This window comes from Sphaerodactylus townsendi, linkage group LG05 (assembly GCF_021028975.2).
Source record: "Sphaerodactylus townsendi isolate TG3544 linkage group LG05, MPM_Stown_v2.3, whole genome shotgun sequence".
Classification (NCBI taxonomy): domain Eukaryota; kingdom Metazoa; phylum Chordata; class Lepidosauria; order Squamata; family Sphaerodactylidae; genus Sphaerodactylus; species Sphaerodactylus townsendi.
The window spans coordinates 139,371,843-139,398,044 of NC_059429.1; the positions used below are offsets into that span (position 1 = coordinate 139,371,843).

At 50.9% G+C, this 26,202-nt stretch overlaps 2 protein-coding genes across 5 annotated transcripts; one reads left to right on the forward strand and one right to left on the reverse strand.

The window, feature by feature from the left end:
• Positions 1-223: 223 nt before the first annotated feature.
• Positions 224-3,175, reverse strand: COPS6 (COP9 signalosome subunit 6). The gene is made up of 10 exons (XM_048498807.1): positions 2,977-3,175; positions 2,744-2,872; positions 2,488-2,619; positions 2,267-2,355; positions 2,080-2,142; positions 1,937-1,984; positions 1,508-1,622; positions 1,221-1,313; positions 990-1,090; positions 224-405 (listed from the first exon to the last, which is right to left on the reverse strand). The coding sequence occupies exons 1-10, from the start codon at positions 3,107-3,109 to the stop codon at positions 265-267; spliced, it is 1,044 nt and encodes a 347-aa protein (XP_048354764.1). The 5' UTR covers positions 3,110-3,175; the 3' UTR covers positions 224-264.
• A 12,251-nt stretch (positions 3,176-15,426) lies between these two features.
• On the forward strand, positions 15,427-19,675 carry LOC125432458 (lysophosphatidic acid receptor 6-like). Of its 4 annotated transcripts, XM_048495985.1 has the most exons (3): positions 15,609-15,910; positions 16,212-16,445; positions 17,018-19,675. In XM_048495985.1, exon 3 carries the CDS (start codon positions 17,047-17,049, stop codon positions 18,100-18,102), a length of 1,056 nt encoding a protein of 351 aa, XP_048351942.1. In that variant the 5' UTR covers positions 15,609-15,910; positions 16,212-16,445; positions 17,018-17,046; the 3' UTR covers positions 18,103-19,675. The 4 variants fall into 4 exon arrangements, with proteins under 4 accessions (XP_048351943.1, XP_048351942.1, XP_048351939.1 ...); XM_048495986.1 differs by lacking the exons at positions 15,609-15,910; positions 16,212-16,445 and adding an exon at positions 15,427-15,514; XM_048495982.1 differs by having other exon boundaries at positions 15,609-16,445.
• Positions 19,676-26,202: the final 6,527 nt, after the last annotated feature.

Consider the following 26,202-nt stretch of genomic DNA (forward strand, 5'->3'; position numbering starts at 1 on the left):
CCACGCTGGCCTTGCTGGCAACTTGAAGCCTTCCCCTCCCCCCCCAGGGGGGCAATTTAAAGTCTTTATAGAGAGTCCAACTGAGGTGCGATTATTGTGCCCAGGGAATAAGCCCCTGTGCCCAGAAACACATCACCCTCAAGCTCAGCTTCCTGTGAACCTGTGGCAGGGACAGATCTCACTGCCTCCCTCTGTGGCAACAGCAAAGATGCAAGGCCAGGCGTGGGCACCACAATATCTTTTATTCTGGGAGGCCGGCAAAGCTCAGAAAAAGAGGCCCCGCATGCGCCGCCCGATGCCCTGGCGGTCGTAGAGGACGTTGAACTTGTTCACAAACTGGTTCATGGTGTTGCAGGTCTTGGTGATGGTGCCCAGGTACGTCATGAGGCCTACATCGTTGCATTGCTGGAAAGCAGCCACAAAGAAGCAGCATCAAGACCCAACACAGAACGCACACTGCATAGGCCAGGAGCTACAGTTCTGCGCTCTCTCCCCCCCGGGCGGGGCCAGCCTCAATAGGGGCAAACAGGGACATTTAGATATTTCTGAGAGCTCTCAAAGTAGCACTTAGGACAACCAGCTCAGCTACCCTCTCCCATTCGCATCATGACGTTTTGCTGTTTTCCTTTACTTGCTCACATTTGTTTGCCTTGCTTAAAACGAAGCCCAGAGCTAGTTTATTAAAATGAGTGATGGGCTATAGCTTAAACCCACCCCCCACCCTGAAAAATCTGTAAATTATTAGATGCAGTAGGTGGTCATAACCTCTTTCCACAAAAGACTGTCTATTTCTAGTTCCCCCAGCTTCTTCCAGGGGCAAGGAAACCAGCTGAAACAACACTAGTTCTCCCCCCTCCCAACAATAAGACTTCCCTCCTCTGCCAGGAGGCTTCCCTCATTCCTGACCCCCCCTTACCTTTTGGCATGACAAATAAATACCCCCCTGCCCTACGCTCTGGACCCGCCCCCTCCCCTCAGCCAGCACTCACATCATAGAAGTCTGTCTTGAATTTGTCAGTGCTTAGCACAGGCAGGCAGTGGCAAAGGGCATAGGCCTCTCGCAAGATCTCGTGGTTGAAAGGGATTTCACCTATACAGAGCAGGGCAAAGAAGCGTTAAGGACGAGTCTCTGCTTCTGCTGCTCAGCCAGAAAGAGGTGGGGGCATCTTGGATTAAGGCCATCTACCCCCCCCACCCCCCGCCGCAACCAGCCACCTTACCTGTTTCTGTTGCTTTGATGTATTCTAGGATGAGTTTGACACGGCTGTGAAGCATCTTTATAGCACTGTGCTGAGCAATGAGATGCTCGGCCACTAATGGGACAGCAAGCAGGAGAATGTCAGTGAGGGAGACTGCCTGGTCCAGCAGGACAAGGGCTTCAGCCGCTGGGCACAGGACTAGAGGCCTTGCAGGGCCCCCGGCCCTCTATTAACAGAATTTAGCTCACCCGCTCTACCTCATGGAGCCGGCCCAGATGTTCACAGTAACCCCCCCTTTCCTCTTTTACCTGTGGAGTTCTCGCCACTACCAGTTGCAGTCATCCGTGCCACATGGTCCACCCCAATGCGCTCAGCCTCCTCTGTAGCCAGGGTGTACGTCAGCTCAGCAAACAACATTGTCGCCTGAGAAGGAAAGGGGAAGGAGAGACAAGCCAATGCCGTCAGAAAGAGAGTGGGCTTGGGGCCTTCCATCTTCACTCCACCTGCACAGGTCACTCCCCCAGAGGGGCAACTCAGCCGGTTGCCGTGGACTTCCTCTGTGTTTCGCCTCAGCTTTCTTTGGGGGCCTTCCATCCAAGCTGTAGCCAGGACCAACCTTGCTCAGCTTCTGAGACCTGCAGAGACCAGGCTAGCCTGGGCCACCCAGATTAGGGCTGGCAGCTCAAAGTGCAGCTGTCAACTGAGAAAGGTTCCCCGAAAACAGGAGCAAGGATTACCTCTCCATTGATGATGTCGATCACGGACTCAAAGACACTGACTGGCAGCTGGGAAGGAGGAGACAAAAGAGCACCGGGTCACTCGCTCGGTTTCTCCAGCCCGCCTGACTTGCGGAGCAGCAGGAGGCAGCGCAGGTACTCACGTCTGTGTGCTTGGTCATGGGGTTGAGCTTGAGGAAGAGGGGGCTCTCGATGATCTCGCACACCTGAGGAAAAGGAGACGGTGCTGTCCGAGACCACCGGAGGCAGGCAGGGCTCAGAACCCCAACGCTGCCCCCAAGAGAGGCCGCGGCCCATCTCTCCCCCCGGCCCGTCTCTGCCGAGGCCCACCTGCTTGTGGACGTGGATGTCCGACTGGTCAGGGGGGCCTCCCGTGGTGTACCAGCCCAGGAACTCCAGGTCCTTGAACACCTGCTTAACTGTGGGGAAAGAGAGAGGCAGAGGGGAGTGGGGGGGGGAGGGGTTCCGGCCGCTGGCAGAGGCCCCTCCCCCCTCCCAGGCCAGGCCAGGCCAGGCCAGGCCAGGCCAGGGGGGCTTCCCGCTGGACTCACACTGCTCCTCCTTGGTGTAGTAGTACTCCTTGTCGATCACCACGTTCTCCTCCACCGTGTGCGAGAGCAGCTCGAAGGAGTTCATCACCTCGATGTTGCGCCCCTCCTGGCGCCCGATCAGCGCCCCGATCACTGGGCCCGAAGGGAGAAGCCGTCCTCGTCAGCCCCGCCGCCGCCGCCCCCCGCCCGCCCGCCCGCCCGCCCGCCGAGACCCCCATGGCCCGCCCGCCCCCTTCCCCCCTCCCCCCCGGCCCACCTTGGACGGGGCGGCCCTCCTGCGAGCGCATCCGGATCCAGTGGTCGCTGATGTTGAGGATGACCAGCGGGTGCAGCGCCACCGACACGCTCCCGGTCACGCCCGACGCCATCACCGCCGCCGCCGCCGCTGCGGGAAGGGGAGACAGAGAGAGAGAGGGACCACCGGCAGCGCGTCACGCGCCCCCGCCCCGCGCGCCCCCCCCCCCGCGCCCCTCTCCTTCCTCGGCTCACCGGCCGCGTCCACCTCCATGCCGGCCCCGTTGCTGCTGCCGCCGCCGCTACTCCCCGCGGCCGCCATCTTGGCCGGGTTTGTCCCCAAGCGGCCTCCATAGAAGCCGCCGCCGCGACTCCTGGAAGCACGCATGCGCCGCCGGGCCCCGGCGATTGGCTGCTACCTCGGCCGAAGCTGGGCGCTCCCCTTGGGGCGGCCCAGGCCGTGCTGCGGGGGCGGAGCCGGCCACAGGTGAGGTCGGAGCTCCTCCCCATCCGGGCCCCCGGGGGCGGAGAGCGGGCGGGGCTTGGGGGCGGGGTCTCCTCAGGGGTCCTGCTGATGACTGGCTGAGGCGGGGCGGCTGGTCTCGAAGCGGCTTCTCCGGCCCCCTCCCCTCCCCTCCCCCCCCGCCACACCTAGGAGGGAGGGAGGGAGGGAGGGCATTTGGGCGGGGGGAGCCCGCCCGCCCGCCCGCCTGGCAAGGTGGAGTCCGAGGATCCGGCCGGGGGGCTGCAGCAGTTCCGCGACCCGCCGCCCCCCTTGCCCCCTTCCCGAAGAGCCCCCCGCCCGCGCCCGCGCCCGCGCCCGCGCCATCCCCGTGGCTCCAGCCGCGCAGTGTCTCTTAGTGGGGACGGCGACCAAAGGCTTTGAGGATGCTTCTGAATGTCGCCTCGGACGGAGCCCAGCAGCTGGCGGCGGGCAGGCGGCGGGCTGGCTCCAGACCCGGGGAAATGGGCGCGGCTCGGTGGCGCTTTTGCACCAACCGGAATCTCCGAGCAGTGAGACCTTGACAGCGAGGAGGGGGAATGGGAGGCGGATCTCTGAAGAGCTCTCGAGCGAGCTGACATTTCGCCAGCACTGCCAGGCCCAGCAACTTCCTCGCTTGCCTTGCAGACAGCCTCATGGTCCAGAAGGTGGACGAAGCAACAAGGAGATCTTCGGCTATTCTGGATCTGCTCCTCACCAACAATGATGACCTGGTGAATGGGGTGGGAGTGGGGGGGTCCTTAGGTGGGAGTGGCCACGTTCTTTCTCCTGGAGCTCGTTATGCAATGGAAAGGGGATGCCAAGTCGGACGCGTGTTCTAGACTTTAAGAAAGCAGATTCCAGTAAACTTAGGAGAGTACTCGGTGTGATCCCAGGGTTAAGAATACCTTGTGCATGGTTAAGAGAAGGGAGTACAAGATGAATGGGAGTTTCTTATAAGTGAAACCTTGAATTTCAAGCAGTTTCAATGAGGAGAAAAAATGGGAGGTGTCTAAAGAAACCAGGACAGATGTCTAAAGAAGTCTCAAGTGAGCTAAGATACAAAAGGGACATGTACAAGAAATGGAAAAGAGGGGAAATTACTAAAGAGGAATTCAAACAAATGGCCAAGACAGTAGGGAGAAAGTCAGAAAAGCTAAAGCTCACAATGACCTCAGACTTGCGAGAAATGTTAAAAACAATAAAAAGAGATGTTAAAAACAATCAAAATGACTTTTTTGGTTATATCCATAGCAAAAGAAAGAAAAAGGATCCGATAGGGTCACTCCATGGAGAAGATGGTGAAATTCTGACAGAGAAAAGGCAAAACTGCTCAACACCTTCTTTGCCTCGCATTTTCCCCAAAAGAAAAACAGTGCTCAGCTGGGGGGAAATGGATCAGAAGATACAGTAGGGAAAATTCAGCCCAGAATAAATAAAGAGCTAGTACAGGAATACCTGAATACTTTACATGAATTCAAATCTCTAGGGCCTAATGAATTACATCGCAGGGTATTAAAAAAACTGGCAGAAGTAATCTCTGAACCACTTGCTACAAGCTTTGAGAACTCCTGAAGAACAGGAGAAGTCCCAGTGGACTGGAGGAGAGCTAATGTTGTCCCCAAGTTCAGAAAGGGGAACAAAAAAAAAAGGGGGGGGAACCCATACAACTACTGCTCAGTCAACCTGACATCAATACCAGGAAAGATTCTAGAGCAGATCATTAAGGAGACAGTCTGTGAGCACTTGGAAGGGAATAATGTGATTGCTGAAAATCAACATGGGTTTCTCAAAAACAAGTCATGCCAGACTAATCTTCAGAGACGGAGCTTCCACAGGGACGTATGGGGTCAAATGTCCCAGGTGGTCCCCATTCAGTCACGGGGGTGGGGCTGAAACTCCTGGGGAGTAGCTGAGAAGGGAGGGGAAAAAACTCCCTCAAATTTTGGCTCAACCCCCCAATAGCTGAATCCTTTCCCGGGGCCGGTGGCATCTCACGGGCGCCATCCTATCGCTGTTCGCCCCCCACTTCCACTGCTCCCGGCTCGCCTCCCACTTCAGTGTGTGCGCCCGCCTGGGGGGGAAGGGCAAGCGGCGATGGGATGGCACCTGCAAGACGTCGCCAACCCAGCCCTGCTCACTTTCCCTTTCAGCATGGCCGCCCCGGGGGGGGGGAGGAGGGAGGGAAGCACCGATAGGGTGGCGCTGCTGATGGGCCCAGCCGACACAAGAGCCACTGCCATTGCAGTGCTTTCTCTTTTTGGGCAGCCCACTCCACTGCCCCCCCCCCCGCCTGCCTCCAACTGATGCGTTGGAGGGCTACATCCCTGGCGGCAGCAGCCCCCTGCAGGGCCTCTGGATGAAAGTGGGTGCTGCCCCCGCTCCGCCATTCAGGATGGGCAACGTGGCCAGCGTTGTGGAAGCCTCTCCAGCCAAGGTGGGCAAATGCCAGCCTGCCGCTTCAGCCCCGCGGCCCCCCAAGCAGCCCATGCCCAGTGCTGGCGATCTGGAGGAGCGCCTCACCCACATCCTGGTAAATTCCAGCTGCCCTGAATGTGCTCAGCTGGGGCAAAAAGGGTGAATTCCCCCTTTCACCCCCCCCCCCCGCACACTTCTCACTCTTCTGCACCCGGTGGCTGGTGGAGTGCCAACTGAGCCAACAGCATCGGGGTGGTGTGAAGGCATGGGGGGGGCTCTTGGTGTGCTTGGGGGCGTCCCGCAGATGCCATCCCATCGCCACTTGCCCCTGCCCCCCTTGGGCGGGTGCACATATTGAAGGAGGAGACAAGCAGGGCCGGGGGGGGGGGGGCGGCTAGTGACGATGGGATGGCATCAAAACCGGAGTCACTGATGTGAAGAACCAGGTGGAGTTAAGCTACCAGAGCCTGAAAGAAATTCTTCTGGAAAAGGTGTCCACAAACCAGCTCCAGAGGTGTGTAGATCAGGGGTCCCCAAACTACGGCCCGGGGGCCAAATGTGGCCCCCTGAAGGCATTTATCCGGCCCGCCAGGCATGGCGGTGATGGCTCCATTCATGTGCAATGGGGGCTCGAGGGAGAGGAGGAACTGGCCTCAACGGCTGTTGATTGCAGTTACATGATGGCACCCCCAAATCTCCATGAATTTTCTGACCCAGAGTTGGAAACCTTACACGTGGCAATGCCTGCTCCGCCCTTCCCTCTCGGCTACTCCATGTGTTGCTCTCAGGCTTTCTGTTCCTCACCACTCCTGAGATTGGCATCACCAGCCAGGGCTGGCGAATCGCCCGCTGGCTGCTAGGGAGGAAAGCAACCCAGGGAAGATACCTTGATCCTGGGCTAGATGGAATGCTTCATTGGGGAAAAGTTCTGCTTTTTTTTTTTTTTTACAGGGGAAGGTATTCCACAGCCTCCCCAACAATATTTGGAGCCCACCCTGTACTTGACATACTTTGGTCACTGTTCTAAAAATAGACCATGACAGAAAGGCTGAAAGGTGAAATCAAACATTTTACAATCATTTGTGCATAGGAATTTGTTCATAGTTTTTTTTAGTCCGGCCCTCCAACAGTCTGAGGGACAGTGAACTGGCCCCCTGTTTAAAAAGTTTGGGGACCCCTGGTGTAGATATTTATAATAAATGTGAGAAGATGCTCTCCAGTCAGCCAGCTGCCTCCCACTTTCTGGTATGTAGAAATTAGGGAATGATCCTATAGGGAGTGGATCAGGGTGGGATTGACTGCCAGCACCCTTGCTTCTGCTTTTGGGATTTTAGGGAATTTTGGACTCTTGTTCGTTCTGTGGAAGAGAACCAGGCTCTGTATTCTAGTTTGCTTGGAAACTGTCTGTTTCCCCTCAGAGATGCTAGTGCCAGGGGACCACCCAGTGGTGGGATTCAAATCATTTAACAACTGGTTGTTTACAAGCACCCTTTTAACAACCCGTTCTGCCGAAGTGGTGCGAACCGGCTGGATCCCACCACTGGGGCCGCCACCTCTGAAAGGGTTTGAGTGGGTCAGATGCTAAAACCCGAGGGCAGACAAGTACTTGGGCAAGAAGGTTGGCTGGTAGTTTGCAGGCACCAGAGGGGGAAACCTGGTGGCATCCCCAACAACTGGTTCTTCCAACCAAGGGCAGCAACAATCTGGGCAGTTCTTTGGCCAGTAGCTCTCAACTGGCCTTCTGCTGTCACCAGTCTAGCAGGGCACTCGGCTAGGTTTGCCAGATCATCAATAAGAGTATAGTGTCTAGACTGAGAGAAACAATTGTGCCACTCCACTCTACCTTTAAGGAGTCTCAAAGTAGCTTACAATCATCCCTCAACAGACACCTTTGTAAAGTAGGTGGGGCTGAGAGAGTTCTTAGAGAACTCATCTGGATAGCTTTAAAAGGGTTTTGGACAGATTTATGAAGTCGATGTATGGCTGCCAATCTTGATCCTCCTTGATCTGAGATTGTTCTGAGAGTTCTGAGCCACGAACCTGGATAGCTTTAAAAAGGGCTTGGACATATTTATGGAGGAGAAGTCGATCTATGGCTACCAATCTTGATCCTCCTTGATCTGAGACTGCTAATGCCTTAGCAGACCAGGTGCTTGGGAGCAGCAGCAGCAGCAGCAGAAGGCCATTGCATGTGAGCTCCCGGGGGCACCTGGTGGGCCACTGTGAGTAGCAGACTGCTGGACTAGATGGACTCTGGTCTGATTCAGCAGGCTCTTTCTTATGTTCTTAACTGTGACTGGCTCTAGGTCATCCACAGTTCACAATTAGGAGCGTAGTGAAACAAATCCATCTGCTGCTCTTGTGGAGGAGTCGGGTATCAAACCTGGTCCTCCAGATTAGAGTCCACTGCTCTTAACTGTTGGCCTAGTGCACAGCGGAAGGACTAGGTGCCAACTCACCCTTGCTAGAACAGGAGGTAACTGCTTGCAGTATAAGAAAAAGAAACACTCAGACAGTAGATTTAGTTCCAACAGGAATACTTTTTTATCTCTCTTGTTTCTGTAAGGAAACAAAAAAATTAAATGTAATAACTATCCACTTTCTACTCTGACAACAATTCTGAGCCCTAAACCTGAAGGTAAGGTGAAGGGAGAGGTACTTGAATTGGGCATGCAGTCTTCTTTACATAGTTTTGTCCAGCAAATCATTAGCTAGGATGATCTAATTCATCCTGGCTCGTGACCTTTTCACTTCTTAAGCTGACTGTTGGCGCATGCCAATCACTGCAGACCCAGACAGAGAGGTCTGGGACCTTTACAAGCAATTCTTAAGCTGACTAGTTTACGCCAATCACCAAGTGAGACCCAGACAGAGAGAGGTTCGACCTTTACAATTCTGCTGACTGTTACATTCCAGTCATACTGTACCAGCATATGACCACCTTGCAATTTCTAATATCCTGACACTCTTCTCATATCTATTGGAATGTTGTCATTACATAATATTTACAAACAACAAAAATAATTACAAACACAAAAGTCATTCACATTATTTACACCTCAGTTACATTAGTTAGTACATAGTCAGTACACAGAGTTTATTTCACTCACTTTGTACAGAGTCTCATGCCAAATTGTACATCTGCTAAACCTAAAACCAAAACACCAAGTCATTATGTTTTTTTGTATTGGTAATGGCTTTGTTAAGATATGTCGGCTATGTTTGCAGATGATTCAGCAGTACTGCAACTTAATCATATTTTGACTGTATCATCAGTTGTTTTACATTTTGGAATTTCACAGCTACATACGTTTAGTACTTATCTTTAAGGTTTTCGCTCTTCGCCATGGCCATATATGTCTGTGAGTCTTCAAAAAACTGTTATAGGTTGTCTACATTTCTCACCCATAGTCTTTTAGCAACCTGCATAACCTATTGTGTAGCTCATTGCATGCCTCATTAAGAGCCATGATACTCTGCCTCAGCAGTTGGAAGTGGCAACCGCTTGTTTGTTTCCTCGAGATCTCCAACAAATCGATGGCCGCCATATTGCATATAATAACCACTCAACTGACTTGGCACATCCTGAGTCCTCTGCAAATGAGCTGTCCAAGACACACCACTCAAGTCCTTATTGTTTGGTTAGAAAGAGGTGCTGTAAACCATAGTTAGCAGTTCCCTCTCAAGTAACTTAATTACTCTTTTTAGCCCCTGCCAGTCTTTCCTCAGTGCAGGTTTTGCAACTGTTTCTACTTAAATAAACCTACAGCAAAAAAGCTATGTCTGGTCTTGTCCAGTTAGAAGGCAAAATGTGCAGCAGGCTGCCAATTGCTGAACGATATAGGTCTTGCCTTTCTCAAAATGCTTTCGTTGCTAAGTTCTTGCTTACAAAAAATCAGCCACCATTGGGGTTTGTGCCACTTTTGGCATCTTGCAGACCAAGCTTTTGTATGACACCTCTCTATCTTTTGCTTTTTGTGTCAGAAACACATCCCTCTTCAGATTTACTGACTTGAATACCTACAGGTATTGCTTTAGGATACCCTGTAAGTCTTTCAGCTTAAAGTGTTTACTCAACTCAGTGTAAAGTTGTTTGATTTGGTTGTCTTGTTTTGCAACCACAGAGATCATCAACATAAATCATCAAAATGATACATTCATCACCAGTAATTCTGGTATATATACAGGCATCGGCCACACTTTGGTCAATTTCATTTCACATAATGCTTTTGTGTATGCACTCTGTTCCAACATCTGGCTGACTGTTTCCCAGCCCGCATAAAGCTTTGTTGAGCTTATATGTCCTATCAACTTGTTCATGCTCTCATAACCTGGTGCTTGCTTCATGTATATGGTCTCTTGCAAATCTGCATTTAAATAAGCTGTTTCAAAATCGAAAGGGGTGCCTCATTTTAGAAGTCTCTTTGCTCAGCCAGAGCAATCCCCACTAATCTCATGGATTCTGCCTTTGCAGTGCGGGTGCATAAGTCTGATCACTTAACGCTTTGTCCAAACTTTGTTTGAGAGAAGCCCTAGCTAATTAATCTTGCTTGAGCATTTGCAAGTCTCCATCGGAACATAGGTTTTGCAGCTGTATAACCTATCTTGCACCTATGATCGGCTTATCCAGTAGGTTTATCAACAAATGTTAAACACTTTTAAGCTCACTAAGGATTCAAACTCATTGTCCACATAGCCTGATTCCATTTTTCTAATGTTCCTCAGGGTGGACATTTCAACATATCATGGAAACCTTGTAGGTTCTGTCCCTAATTGGCACACTCTCACTTCTTGTACCATAAACTTATGTCCTTTTGGTGGTATGCCTTTTATTTGCTCTTTCTGATTCTGCATCCTGCGTCGTATAGCTGAAGTTTGCTCCAGCCGCCCAATACCTCCTCTCCCTGGCTTCCTTCCTGATCACTATCACTGTTCTGTTGTTGCTTAAGGCTCGGAGCAGAATGTGTGACCTTGAACAGGGAGTGGGGGTTGTGTCGATGCCCCTGTCACTGGAGGTACTTTGTGTCATGTAGCTTACTGGTGGTGGTAGAACACTTCAGAGTTTTTGATGCACATGTTCCCAACCTGTATAGCTTTTCAAAGCTATACCTGGCGTGAGATAGCAATTTCTTCCATGACCCAATGAAAATCCTATAGCGCGCTTTGGTATTCTTAAGCATATCCTACAAAAAGCGCCAGTCTCTGCCATTTCTTTTTTGTCCGCTTTTTTTCCGTTGCTGTGTCTGGGAATGAGGACGTTAGCAAAACTCCCAAATATTCTAAAGGTGTTTCAGGGGAGAGGCCTTTTGCCAAACATTCTGAAAAAAAATGGTGTTTTCATTGATAATGAACTCCCACAACCTGTTTTATTACAGTGTGGCGTGGCAGCTAAGACAGCTCTCTCCTCAGAAATGGAATGGAACCTTGGCATCATTTATCATGCAATCCCGCATTGTTTGAAGAATGCCTAGTCTCCCTCCTTTCAGCCACTTCATTTTCAGCCGGGCTGAAACGGATTTGTTCTCCTGTGGCTAATACGCTTTCTTGTGTCCAGCCATATGTTTGGAATTTGTTTCCCCCATATGAACTTCACCGCCTTCTGTCAGGGATTGCAGGCAGAAAACCCGCCACCTTATCCAGAGGGAACCTCCTGCTCAATCATTGAGACCCATTCCTTAAACCCTTGTAAAGAGGAGCTTCTATCCTTAGATTCTCTCAACAGCAAGCAGTAAGAATATCTCTGCTATAATCATCAATCCCAGCAGAAATATATATGCGGTGCACTCTTCTCGCTGATTGGAAAGGGACCAGCTAAGTCTGCATGGACTCAGTTCAAATGGTGCTTTCCATTTGTCTGTAGCTCTTTTGGGGATTTGGATAGGATTTCACCTTAACCCCACTACAGACTGAACAGTCTAGGGAAAATGGCTTTGCAAGGCTTTACACTCTCAAATCACATACTTTTGCCAGCACTAGCTTGATGGTGGCAAAACTTGCATGTCCCTAAGGACTCTCTGTGAGAGATAGTGCACACACTCATCATGCATAGGCTTATTCGCTAGACTTGAAACATTCATTAAATTTTCATTTGGCCCTTTATCAGCTTCATAACCTTGATACATTTTGTCATGGGGGGAAGTGTACCTTTTTTGTACCACCCTCTATGTCCATTACTGCTCATACTGTACAACCCTGTCTATCAAATAAATATAGTTTTTTGTACCCTTGTTCAGCTAAACTTGGGACTCAACAAACAAAAAATCCAGTCCAGGAACACACAACACATTTTGCAACTTTTTTACCTAGGCATGAGGTGTATAGCGGTGGTCCCCTGCAAGCTGCACAGCAACTGGTGATCCATCTGACCAAACTGACATGCTTCACACTTGCCTTTGGACTCCTCAGTCAATAGGTGATGAGCATTTACGCACATGCTCTGGAGCGAGGCAGAGTCCAAGAGCCAGATGTGGGTTGGATTTCTCTGGACATCGGGTTCTCAGCAAATGCCCGTCAAGTAGTGCTCCTCCTTCTTTCCTCTTTCCCTCGCTGTCCTTTAGCTGGCCCTTCTTCTCCCCCCCCTTCTGTGGGCATTCTCGGGAGAAGTGATGATTAGGTAGAGCTTTCACAAGCGGCAAACAACGCTGAACTGTATATGAGACCTTGGACAGTTCAGGAAAGCTGGGTTTCACTTCTTTGCCTCTGGAAACAGCAGGCTTCTCTCTGGCTGTGGCTTCAAGGCCCAAAAACTTCTCTTTGTTTTCTGGAGCTCCAGAAGCCGTGCAGTCCACATAGTCTAGGAGTCAAATCATCTTCCCCATGCTCTTATGCTCGCGCATACTATAGGACAAAAAAAAATTCTGTCCCAGCTGGTCATCTAGGGAAGATAGTACAATATAGGCCCTATGCTGTTTCAGTGAAAGTCATGCCTCTGTCTTCCAGCTTCGACTCTAATAGATTAATGCGCCAGTTTAGCTGGACATGAGTTTACACATTACCCACCTCAGCTTTCAGCTTCAAATTGTATAAACGTCTGGTCAAGATTACTAACTTTGGGAAACCAGCAGTCTGGTGTCTGGTACAGGTCCTTCCAACACCTTCCAGCAGTCCAGAAGCCTTCTCAGCCCAGCCATTAGATAGATGAGCTGGGGAGTTTCCACAGCCAACATTATGGGCCTTCTTGGCTCCAAGGCGTCTGCCCTCTGCTCTGCTGTCACAGTGTGCCCGGGTTGATGGGGTCGATCGAGTTATGACTACAGCCGCATAAATCTTCACGTATGAGAAAAGCTCTTGCATTTTCACACTCCACATGCTGAGTAGAAGTTCCACTGCAGTCAAGCCGTTCAAAAGGCAAAAGCTGCACGTAATGGTGGATACGTCACAATGTCACACTGCCCTCGACACTCTCTAGCTTCAGTGGATTTAGGATACTGGGCCCATAACCAAATTGTTGGCCTAGTGCACAGCTGGAAGGACCCAGGGTGCCAACTCACCCTTGCTAGAACAGGAGGTGTAACTTTGCTTGCGGTATAAGAAAAGAAACACCTAGAACCAGTAGATTTAGTTCCCAACAGGAATACTTTATCTCTTGTTTCTCAAAGGAACAAAAATAACAATAACTATCCACTCTCTTACCTGACAACAATCTGAGCCCGAACCTGAAGGTGAAGGAGAGGGTACTGAATTGGGTATGCAGTCTTCTTATATAGTTTTGTCCAGCAAATCATTAGCTAGATGATCTAATCATCCTGGCCTGTGACCTTTTCACTTCTGCTGACTGTTACATGCCAATCACTGCAGACCCAGACAGAGAGGCTCCGACCTTTACAATTCTGCTGACTGTTACATGCCAATCACTGCAGACCCAGACAGAGAGGCTCCGACCTTTACAATTCTGCTGACTGTTACATTCCAGTCATTCTAGACCAGCATATGACCACCTTGCAATTTTCAATATCCTGACATTAACCACTCTACCACACTGGTTCTGGTTTATGGTGGTGACCATATATCTTCCCTGGTCTCAAAGTGAGACTGACTGAGTTATAATTCCCCAGATCCACCTTTGCCTCCTTTTTGAGTGGGTCAATCTTTGCTCATTCCATTCTTGTGGTTTCAACCATGCAGTATCTTTTATTAGGAATGAGGACAGAATACCACCAATGTTAGGATGCTTTTGAATTTACTGCAACCATTCATCAGGCTTGAAGTTATGCCAAAGAAAGAAAGGCAGAAAAAGGGAGGGAGGGGTTACCAAAGGTGTGGCTGGAGAGGCGGAGAGACTCCTTTGTGCAAAGACTTGTCGAAGAACCTTGTCTGCTTACTGATGTATTTCTTGGTCTCGTGCCTTTTCCCCGAGACTCCAGCCACATTTCAGATGGGCTGATCATGGCTAAAAGTCCACACAGAGCAGCTCACTCGAGTGAATCAGCTCTAAGTGAATCAGTCTCTATAATTATATATGTCTTTTTTTAAAAATCTCCGGGTAACTGCTGTGGGTTGCATGGAAGGGGGCAATATTTATATTTTCAAAAACGGGCATAGAGATTGAGAGAGAATTTTTGACAAAACTGTCTTTAACCGTAAGTCTTTCCCCCCAAAACTACAAACCATTCTTGCAAACAGGATGCCAAGGAGTCCTGTGACGTGACTCAGCTCAAGCGCCCCCCCCCCGCACTGCTTCCTCTTTTCTACTTCTTCACATTGTGAAGTTAGCAGTTCCCAACAGCTGAGGATGGTGACTGACAAGCCCACGTCTACTTTGTATGGGGATCGATGCCCCCAGGGTGTGCCAGAGGTTTCTTGGTGCCCTGGGCAAATTCTGACCTTGGCATTCCTCTGTTCCAGCATATCGTATTCTGCAGTGCCCAACCAGATGTTTCCGAGAACAATAGCAGACACCAGGCAAGGGGGGGCTGCTGTCCTTCCCTGTGTGGGGGCCAAGCAGGTGGGAGTTGGTCTCCGCATCTTCTGGGGGCGCCAGAGATGGAGTCTGAGGCTGCATTTGGGGTGCGCTGGGATAAGGGTATGTACACCTCTGTATTTTAAAACTTTTAACTTGGGCAACTATCTTGTTCCCCACGGTGCATTTTTGAGGTTTCCAACGTTTAGAAAATACTAATATTTCAGATTTTAAATAATGGCTGGTAAGCACATTATCCAAACAATATTTATGAAAACAGTGCAAATAGCTTCATAAGCCTACTCTTGCATACGAGAGGATAGTTGTGTTGTCAGCCTAAAGCAGTATAGGGTACCCCAGGAGGCAAACTTGGGAGGATGGCCGTTTGTTTTCTCGAGAAGTTCCCTCCCAAGTCATTCAGAAACAGACGAGGGGCCAGGACACAACCTTGTCTCACCTTTTCAGTTATTAGTATTTTAGGGGATAGGTGGACTCTGCTCCAACATTTTGCGTGGCACGTGTTGGCCAAATGAAAGTTTATTAAGAATAGGAGCTGAAGATCTATTCCCACCAGTTTTAGGTTTCTCCATAAGATCTCTCCGGAAATGGAATCGAGTGCACCGCTCAGATCAGTAAACACTACATACAATTTTTGGGAGGTCCACTTCATATATTTATCAGCCAGGAGTGCCAACCCGGAGGGCAGGGAGAGAGAGGCGGGCGACGCAGCTCCACCCCCCCCCCCCGCCTCGACGGCCTGTCGAACTGCGGGTGGTCCCCGGAGCCACCTGTAGCCGGCGAAGGGCCCGAACTGGGCGCTGGCAAACCACTGGGCAGGGGTTTAGGCGGCGGGCGGCCGGCCCCGGAGCCGCGCTGCCAAGGAGGAAGCGCCCGGGCGCCACTTGAGCCGCTGGGCATTCCCCGCACAGAGCGGCGGCAGGACGGACGGGCGGGTTAGGGAGAGAGCGCCGCGCCGAGAGCGCCGCGCCGCGCAGGTAAGCGGGGGCGCCCGCCCGGGACAAGGCTGGCTGGCTCTCTCCTGCCGCCCTCTCCCCCTCCCTCCCTCCCTCCCTCCCTCCCTCCCGGCTGGCGGGGCCACGGCAGAGTCTCCCGGGCCGGCCCAGCGAGCTGCCTCCCAGCCCCACAGCGCAGCGGCAGGGAAGCGCGGCTCTGGCTGGGCGGGGGGCTGGAGCGGAGCCCTGGGCGGGCGTCGGGCTGCAGCGCTGGAGCCGCCTCTGGGCTCGACGGCGGGGCCCCCCGACCCTCGCCTCCCTTCCCTTCCCTTCCCTTCCCCTCCGCCGACAGCCGGGAGAGCCCTCGGCCGCCAAGCCTTTCTCCTGCAGGCGGACCGCGCCTCGACGGCGGCTTATTCCGGGCGGGGCCCCAGCCAGGTCGGGGCCGGCGCGGCCGACGCTCTGCAGCTGAGAAGCCTCAGCCCCGCCCGGCCCGAGTCAGGGGTGCTGGGGCGGGCGGGCGGGCGGGCGGCGGGGAGCTGTTCTCCTTCCCCAGCCAGCACTTTCAGACCGGGCGGGGGGGGGGGGGGCGAGTGAGCAGATGGTCCCACAATTCCCGGCTGCCAGTCCCGACTCTCGGGCAGGGAGGATGAAGGCTCGCGGGTCAGGCGGCAGCGAAGGAAGAGCGAGAGATCCGGGGGAAACTGAGTCACGCTGCTCTTGTCTCATTTCTTGCCAGGGATAATAGACCTAAAGTTCTAGAACACCCCCCCCCCCTCCCGGCTGCCCTACAACCAATCCCGTCCCTCCAAGGGTAGGTTGATGTATGACTTCAGGGGTCTTTGGTTTGGCCCCTGGAGTGTTTGGGGGAAGAGCCCACGGAAATGGATCGCGCAAAATGAAGTGCTCGTTGAAAGAGGAGAAACGGCCCAAATCCGAGGAGGAACTAAATGCTGAACGAAACCGAAAACAGGTTTATGAAGGAGAAGAAGAGTTTGGATTTAGACCCCGCCCCCTCTGCTGTCTCAAGACGGCTGACCAGCTCCTTTCCCTTCCTCCCCCCACAACAGACGCCTGGCCAGGCGGGGGGGGGGGGGCGGCCGAGGGAGTTTGGAGAAGACCGTGCCAGGTCACCCAAAAGGCTGAATGCCGAGGAACAGGGAATCAAGCCCAGTTCTCCAGATCAGAGCCCTACTGCTCTTGACCACTGCTCCACACTGCCTCCTTCCCAACGGATGTACCACGCTCCTTGTGGCTTCCGTCATTATGGAAAATGTGGTGGGATCATAATGATTGCCGCTGTCTTGCAGGCTTCTGTTGGTTGCTGGGGACTGGAGGCAGCTCAGGAAACAGGGAGGCCTGGTGCGTCATGCCCACAACTTGTGCCCTTTTTGGCACATCTCCTTGTGGCCGTGGGGGGGAGGGGCGGTTGTGTCTCAGGATGGCTGGCTGGACTGTGGGGGACGATTAAATGGGGACAGAGCTGGAGGGAACCTTGACTCAAGAGCCGACAGAGGCTGAAGTGTTTGTTGCATTCACTTTCAGCTCCCTGCTCCCTGTTGTGGAACGTGGCCATGTTCCGTGTCGGAGCCTCCGTGTGGAACGGCAGCCAGAGCAGCTCAAACTGCTCGGAGAGCGCGGACTTCCAGTACTCCCTCTTCCCGGTGGTCTACAGCCTGGTCTTTGTGCTGGGCCTGGCTGGCAACGTGTTTGTGTTGGGCTACTTCCTTCAGACCAAGTCAGCCACCGCTCCGGCCAACGTCTTCCTGGTGAACCTGGCCACCCTTGACTTCCTCTTTGTATTGACGCTGCCCTTCCGCATTGCCTACCATGCGCTGCGCAATGACTGGGTCTTTGGGGAAGCTCTCTGCAAAATCACGGGCTGCCTGTTCTTCGCCAACCTGTACGGCAGCTCTCTCTTCCTGGCCTGCATCTGCCTGGAGCGCTACGTGGCGGTGGTGCACCCCCTGCGGCACTTGCGCCTCCGGCAGCTCCGCTATCGTGTCGGGGCTGTGCTGGTGGTGTGGGGGGTGCTTCTGGCCACGGTCCTCTACCTGGCCCTCCGGGGGCCCCTCACCAGCCCCTTTGCTGACGGCCGCACAGCCTGCCTGGAGAACTTCTCCTCCAGTTCGTGGAAGGGGCGCATTTCCAGTGTGAGCATCTTTGCTGCTGTGGTTGGTTTTCTGTTGCCTCTTTTTTTGATTGGGGTGTGCTACCCCCTCATTGCTTGGCGGCTGCTGGCAACCCCAGGAATGCAGCCTGGTTCCAGAGCGGTGAGACGCAAGGCGCTGCGGACAGTGCTGGTGGTTCTAGGCGTCTTCCTGGTCTGTTTTGTGCCTTACCACGTGGTGCAGCTGTTCCACACGCTTGGCCGCATAGGTGCTTTGGGGGGTTGTTCTCTCATCCGTGCCACATACATTGCCCGGCGGGTGACCATGGCGCTCACTAGTCTCAATGCCTGCCTTGATCCTCTGGTCTACTATTTTGCTGCGGAACGTTTTTCATGGAAGCCATACTGGAAATGTGTCTGCTGTCACAGGTCACAGCAGCCTCCGGGGCTTCACGCACTCTCTGTCAACAAGGGATCCCCTAAGCGGGAAGAAGAAGCTGCACCTGGTTCAGAGGAGTGAGCAAGGGATGGGCGTCACAGTCCCCTCAACTCTCATGACCCCACCTGCCTGACAAGGTTGGGGGCAGGGGGATGATTGTCAGCTACTTTGAGACTCCTTACGTAAGAGGAAAGCAGGTATAAAACCCAACCCCTCTTCTTTGGAAGTGATTTGACGGCATATAACATGCACATGTATGTATTTGTTTCATTTGCATTCATTGTATTTTTTGTGCTTTAACAAGTTTTCATTACTGAAACAGTCACAGTACCTTTGCATTAAAGCAACATGTATGTTATTCTTGTATGTTATTCTTGTTATTCTGTATGTTATTCTGAAATTTGTGATTCCAGTAGGTTATAAGTTAACTTTCCATAACTTTATCATATGTATTATTTTCCACTGTTCTATTGTGGTAGCTTCATTTTCAAAGTCCAGCCTTTCCTGGACCAGTAGGAAGGTGGTAAATCTTCAGTTGTCTGTTGTTGTGTGACATAAATCCTTGCAGTGGTCAGAAGAGAAACCAAGTTTGTCATCATCTTCTAGTAGAGTAGAACATTCTTCACAGCACTCCTCGGGCCTCCATAACCTTCTTGCCAGCTTTCACTGTCTGATTTCTCTGGAGTCTTTCTAAAATGCTGCCGTGCTCCCAAGCGCCAGCCAGCCAGCCAGCCACTGCACTTCCTGTAGAACCAGGAGGGGCAAGTAGTCCGGCCACATCTTGGAGACAAACAAGATTTGGGGGCGGGGTCTGAGCTTTCCGGAGCGAAACTTTCATTTGTCAGATATCTGACCAAGTACCTGATGAAGGAGGCAGTTTTGATTCTCAGAAGCTCAGACCTCCACAATCTTGTGCGTCTTTCAGGTGCTGCTGCCTGACTCACTTCCAGCCAACACAGCACACAAAACCTCCCAAGGAAAACAATTATTCCCATTTTCAAAAAAGGGAGGAGGGCCTGTGGGCCCCCCAACTCTCCCAGACTGACCCAGCCACAGTGATCCGTGCAGTCGTGGTCACCTCTGGATTGGACTGCTGCAAGTGGCTCTAGCCAGGGCTACCCTTGGGCCTGCTCCAGAAGATTCTTTCTGGGACCCCGTGGTGGGCACAGAGTCCACCTGTTACCTGCCAGCTGCACTGACTCTAGGTGGAGTACCAAATCAGGCTCAAGTTCTGGGGCTCACCTGGTTAAAGCTCTGAATGGCCTGGGGCCATCGCATCTGTGGGGCTGTCTCTGCCGTTATGTCCCCTGAAGGAGCTGCAGTCAGCTGAGGACAACTTGCTGGTGGGTGGACCCTGGCCGGACAGATGTCTGGCTAGCCTCAACCAGGGCCGGGCACTATTGGCCCAGACCCTCACCTGGTGGGATACTCTGTTCAGTGATAGCCACAAGGCCCTGTGGGACCTGATCCTATTCCTCAGGGCTTGCAAGACAGAGCTGCTCCAACAGCCATACGACCGAGGCAACTCTGGTGTTGTACCCTCAGATGTCTTCCCTCTCCCCCACCCCTCTGTGATTGCTAAATCAATGGGAATGTTGCTGAATTTTTGAACTTTTTGCTATCTAATGATTAAAAGTCTACATTATGTTTTAAATGTTATTTATTATATGACCTGGATTTTTATGTTAGAAGCTGCCCTGAGCCCATGAGGGGAAGGGCAGCATACTGAATGAATGAATGAGTGAGTGAGTGAGTGAGTGAGTGAATGCATGCATGCATGAATGAATGAATGATTGCCTGAAAGACCCAGGAAACTGCAGTTCAATCAGTCTGAATTCTGTCCCAGGGAAGGTTCTGGAGCAGATGTTAAACCAATCTGTGAGCATCTGAAGGACAGCTTGGCGATCTGAGGAAGTGAGCAGGAACTTGTTTCCCACAGATTCTGCCAGCCAAACCAGCTTTATTTCCTTCATTGATTGAGTGACGAGCACGCTTGCTTGAGGGAGAGCTGTTCACATCATTTACCTGGATTTTTGTAAAGCCTTTGGGCAAGGTTTCCCATAATACTTCTGATGGGTAAACTTGAGGACTGTGGACTGGACTCCAGGACGGTTAGGCAGATAGAGAACCAGTTCAAGAGCCACACTCAAAGAGTAGCTGTCAGTGAGCTTTCGTCTCAATGGAGGAGGCGTCCAGTGGAGTGGAGTGCCACAGGCCACAGTTCTGGGTCCAGTACTTTTCAGTATTTTATATGATCTGTCCAATAAATTTACAAATGACACTAAATTGGGAGGAGCACCCAACACTCCAGAAGAGATAGAATTGAACGAGATCTGAATGCACTGGGAAAGTGAGTGGATGTGAATAAGATGCAATTCAGCCAGGACAAATGCTGAGTTCCACATCTGGGTAACAAAAACAAGGAACATGCATACTGGGTGTGGGGGGGTACCCTTCTGGGTAGCAGTTGGTGTCCCCCCCCTCAAATGTGGTCCTTAGGATACATAGCCTGTTGTCTGGGGTCATTTCCTGTGGGGCCTTGGCTGGAGTAGAATGTGATGGCAGCCGCATCCCTTTCCAACTGAGAGGGAAGAGTCGGGTTTCTCCGGGTTGGGGGTGTGTGGCTTGGAGTAGGGTGACGAGTTCTCATTTCTATATGAAAGGGGGCTTTGGTGGGATTTTCCGGTTCTGTCACTAAGCATCTAATGCCAAATATTTCCTGAGCTGCTGTTGCTAAATAAAGTCTTTTGATCACATGGAAGTGCTTTTCTTGAGCAGTCCAGGGTCCTGACAGTGTGCGAACAAGATCTTGGGGTATGGGTAGACTGTACGCGAAAAATGAGCAGCTAGTGTGATACAGCAACAAAAAAGGCTAATGCAATCTTAGGGTGTATCAACAAAGACATAACATCCACATCGAAGATGTCATTGTCCAGCTATAGACTGCATTGGTCAGGCTGCACCTGGAGTACCTACCGTGAGCAGTTCTGGAGGCCTCACCAACAAGGATGTGGGCAGAATGGAGCAAGTACGGAGGAGAGACAAGGATGATCAGTCCCTAGGGCAGTGGTGGCGAACCTATGGCACGGGTGCAAGAGGTGGCACTCAGAGCCCTCTCTGTGGGCACGCGAGCACAGAGTTCGCCATGTGATAGTAGTGTAATTATTTCAAGGAGATTATTAGCATTAAACCTAAGACCTAGTTTTGGGGAAGCAGTGTAGGTAACCCTGTTAAGCGCTGTTAAACCCCACTGATTTTCATGGGAAGAACTAAAGCATGATCCTTTACCTGGGAGTAAGCTCGGTTGCTGGCAATGGGGCTTGCTTCTGAGTAAACCCTCCTAGGGTTGTGATTCACCTGTTCGAAGCGTTGCACAGTTGCTTCAAAGCAAAGCCACAGACTACCACCAAGCTTACTCCCGAGTAACGCACACCTTGGAGCCAACCATTTTTTTCTATACTAAAACCTCAGTATTCAGGTTTATTTATTTATTTGATTTCTAAACCGCCCTCCCCCGAGGGGCTCAGGGCGGTGAACAACAATGATAAAACAACTTTTTAAAGTTAAATTGCCATGTTGGCACTTTGTGACAAATAAGTGGGTTTTGGGTTGCTGTTTGGGCACTCGGTCTCGAAAAGGTTCGCCATCACTGCCCTAGGAGGATGGGTTGAGGGGAAGTTCAGTCTGGAGGAGAGGAAATTGAGGGCTCTCTGTACGTGCTTGAAGGGCTGACACTTGCAGCTGAGGTGCTTCTCCTGTTGGCAGCGGAGGACGGGACTCGCAATAATGCATTTGAATCACAGGTGGAAAGGCACAGGTGGAAAGGCACAGGTGGGAAGGCACAGGTGGAAAGGCACAGGTGGAAGGGCACAGGTGGAAAGGCACTAGTTTTTCTTACAGTAAGAGTTGTTCAACAGCGGAATTGGCTAACCGGGGAGGTGGGGAGCTCCCCTTCACTGGCCTTCATGGCAGGACAATGAACACTTGAACATGCAGCCGCTGGATGAACACTTGTCAGGGATTCCCTCGGCTGATCCCGCACTGAGCACTGGGGTTTGGATGGTGCTTTCCAACTCTACAGTTCCACGAAGGTGCAGGATTGATTTAGAGAAAACTGCTTTACGCCTGGAGTGACAGTCCCTGGGTGGAATCCCTGGGAACAGATGAATTGCCCTGCAACTAGAATGAGATCACCCACCGTGGAACGATGGTCCCCTGAAGTCATATAAGTGTTACAGAATCAGAATGGCAGCCCCACAGGTGGAATTGCCCCTGGGAGTGGGGCTGGTGCTCTGGCAGTGAAAGGGCAGCCCCAGAGTGACAGGAAGGCCCCTGGGCTCCAGGCCCCTGACGCCCTCGTCCCGCCACAGGGAGGACAGGAGGCTGCGGCATTTTGATGGTTGCTGCTTGTCGTTTGAGTCAGAGCTTTGCTATGTAGGAATGTGCAGGCTGCTGATTGGACTGCCTTTCGCAGAGCAGCGGGGGCACCCCAGGCTCCACCTCAGAGCGAGAGGCCTTGGAGAGCAGCAGCACGCTTGAGGACTAGTGGGAGACAAAAGGGAAGTGTTGCAGTGTTGCTTAGCAACAGAGCAAAAGAGGGGGGTGCAAGGGGGGAACTAGTGGGATGCTGGGGCACAACTAGTGGGATGCTGGTGGGATGCTGGTGGCACAACCTCAGTTTTGGCAAAGATTCTTGAAGTGTCACCTGTTTGAATTCCAATCAATACATCGATTTTGTGTCCTCTGAGTCTGTTGGTTGAGGAAGTCCTTGGGACCCGACACCTGGGACTAGAGTCAACACGAATTCAGCAGAAGTGTGTGATACCCCACGCAGGGATCAGAGTGAATATTGCAACTGCAAATGTTGAAGAAGCACAGAGCAAAAACAATTTCCGGGTTTGTTCTAGAAATTACACCAGCAGCTTTTCCCCTTGAAAAAAACCCCCTCTACAACAGTATCTTTTGTGATTTGCCCATAAAGCTGTGGGAGCGAGATGGTCAGAAGAAGAATGCCGTGAGGCTGAGGGGCAGGCTGATCACAACAGAACCGTCTTGCGAGGGTTCGGCTGGGGCTCCAGATGGCGGAATCTGCTGCTTGCCGCCCATCGGCCACCATAAAACTGCCACCCTATTTAATCTGCAAACAGTGCATTCAAGATAACATTAAACCAGTTTTGTTAAACACTTGATAATGCTTGGGTACATTTTCATTTATGAACCCTTCCTGTAACTGCTGTAGTGAAAGGCAAGTAAGAGTGTGTGTTGAGAGGTGGAGGTCAGGGGTGTCCAAGGGAAGGAAGGAAGGAAGGAAGGAAGGAAGGAAGGAAGGAAGGAAGGAAGGAAGGAAGGAAGGAAGGAAGGAAGGAAGGAAGGAAGGAAGGAAGGAAGGAAGGAAGGAAGGAAGGAAGGAAGAACACTTTCCCTCTAGATGGCTCTTTATCCTTGTTCATGTGGCTTGTTCTTGGTCTTGCAGCTCTTCTGATGTCTGTAGTAGAGTAACCATTAGCCTGTAGAGCCCAGTTTAGGTGATTCGATTCAATTCAATGGAAAGTGTTCTCACCATACATCAAGGGAACCACTGACCGTATAGGAAAACTGATGAAGAAACATAACCTACAAACAATCTACAGACCCACTAAGAAAATTCAACAAATGCTACGTTCAGCAAAGGATAAGAGGGGTCCTCTAGCTACTGCAGGAGTCTACCGCATACCATGTAGCTGTGGACAAGACTACATAGGAACCACCAAATGCAGCGTTCAGACAAGAATCAAAGAACACGAAAGGCACTGCAGACTATTTCAGCCAGAAAAATCAGCAATAGCAGAACACTTGATAAACCAACCTGGACACAGAATATTATTTGAAAACACAGAAATTCTGGACCACTCTGACAACCACTACATCAGACTACACAGAGAAGCCATTGAAATCCACAAGTACATGGACAATTTCAACCGGAAGGAAGAAATCATGAAAATGAACAGAATTTGGCTGCCAGTGTTGAAAAACTCTAGAATCAAGACAGTGACTGATCAGCTCCACACAAACACAGGACAACTATAGACTATAGCACTCAAAGGGAACAAAGACCAGGATACTTCTATTCAGATGCATTCACCTATTGACCTTGCTAGCTTCATTGTTACTCCCATGCTACAGACTTCTCTGTGACTCACATGCCAGGCTACTCTATTCAGATGGCCTCACCTTTTCACCTCACAGTATATATACTCCACTTGCTTTCCATTCCTACCATCAGATCCTCTGAAGATGCCAGCCACAGATGCAGGTGAAACGTCAGGAGAGAATGCTGCTAGAACACGGCCATACAGCCCGGAAACCACACAGCGCCCCAGTTCCTACTATTTTTGTTAGTTTCTAGATTGCCAACCATATTGGACAACTTTATCAGAACAGACATTTTGAAGTGGCAGTGGGGTTGTTGCTGTTGTGCGGTTTCCTTATGCAAATATGATGGGCGTTACTGGTATTGTACTGAGATCTGTTTTCAAATAATTCCAATATTTTCTGTAATGTATATTATAGTACTTGGAACAGGATTGTTTTCCTTTCTGGCCTCTGAAATTGAAAACTGTACTCAATTCTGTACTGTAGAACTACCCTTAGGCCAAAGAATAAAGTTATTTATTGCAAAAAGAAAAAGAAAAAAGGAGCCACTGGGGAAACTTTCCCAAACCCTCCAATCATCCTACAATGGTTGGTGGTCGAGTGACAGGAAGAACTTTGATATGGGCAGGGGAAGATGGAGCAGAAAACCTTGAGGAAATTATTGTGTATACAGATCTCCTTTGCTTTCCCTGCGAAGGGAAAAAGGGGAAGGATTCACATTTTCGGCACATTCAGAAAACACAAGACTTCTCCAATCTGAAAGCAGCGTGAGTGCCAAAAAGGGGGAAATGTGTGCATTAATGGAAATCAAACCCAAAGGGAATATACGCTTTAGGTAAGGAGACCACATGTGCGCAAATAGCTCTAGTCTTTGCTTTTAAATATCCTCTGCTGTCTGATTGAATTGTTATATTTTGTAATCTGCCTTATGTTTCAGTGAGAAAGGTGGCTTATAAGAACATAAGAAGAACATAAGAAAGAGCCAGCTGGGTCAGACCAGAGTCCATCTAGTCCAGCACTCTGCTGCTCGCAGTGGCCCACCAGGTGCCTTTGGGAGCTCACAGGCAGGATGTGAAAGCAATGGCCTTAAGAACATAAGAACGAGCCTGCTGGATCAGACCAGAGACCATCTAGTCCAGCACTCTGCTGCTCGCAGTTGCCCACCAGGTGCCTTTGGGAGCTCACAGGCAGGATGTGAAAGCAATGGCCTTAAGAACATAAGAAAGAGCCTGCTGGATCAGACCAGAGTCCATCTAGTCCAGCTCTCTGCTACTCGCAGTGGCCCACCAGGTGCCTTTGGGAGCTCACATGCAGGAGGTGAAAGCAATGGCCTTAAGAACATAAGAACTAGCCTGCTGGATCAGACCAGAGTCCATCTAGTCCAGCACTCTGCTGCTCGTGTAACCCCTGTGTCAGAATGGGATGACCCAGAAAGGGGTGGAGTCTGAAAAGAAGCAGAATGCTGCAGAACTCATGAGGTTGGAGGAAGCAAGGCTACCAGGCTGGGACCTTGATTGATTTTATTAACCCCTTAACACCTTGTTTAAGGTAACTGCAATGTTGTGGAGAACTAGTGGGAAGGGAGTTTATTTTTTTGCTATATTTTAAATGTTAGAATTTATTGTTTCAGGGTTTTTGTGTATGTAAATGGTGAGAGTTTTCTGGGAACCTTCATCATCTTGAATCCCGTTCACCAAGCCTCTGAAGTCTTCAAAACCAACCACCAGCAAAGAAGAATTGGACTTGGCAATATCAGTAGACTGTAAATATAAGGACTTGAAATGCAAACCTGAACAGGACCTTGAATTGTAAATGTTAAATGTTGATGTTTAATGTTATTTGTAAAGAGAAGTAAACTGTTTTGTTTAAATTTGGTTCTTTGCAACTCCTTCCAAGTACTGCCCCACAGAACCCACAAGCTGAGGTTACACTCGCAGTGGCCCACCAGGTGCCTTTGGGAGCTCACAGGCAGGATGTGAAAGCAAGGGTCTTCTGTGGCCAAAGTAATAAAATAAATAACCAAAGTAAATAAAATAAATTGCTGTATCA

Bases quoted from the DNA above. Each gene is read 5' to 3' on its own strand.
- LOC125432458 (XM_048495986.1), top strand. From the start codon at position 17,047: ATGTTCCGTGTCGGAGCCTCCGTGTGGAACGGCAGCCAGAGCAGCTCA.
- COPS6 (XM_048498807.1), bottom strand. From the start codon at position 3,109: ATGCGTGCTTCCAGGAGTCGCGGCGGCGGCTTCTATGGAGGCCGCTTG. The intron at 1,985-2,079 runs GTGAGTACCTGC...CCTCCTTCCCAG, and splicing joins CCATGACCAAGCACACAGAC to CTGCCAGTCAGTGTCTTTGA. The intron at 1,623-1,936 runs GTAATCCTTGCT...TTTCCTTCTCAG, and splicing joins TCGACATCATCAATGGAGAG to GCGACAATGTTGTTTGCTGA.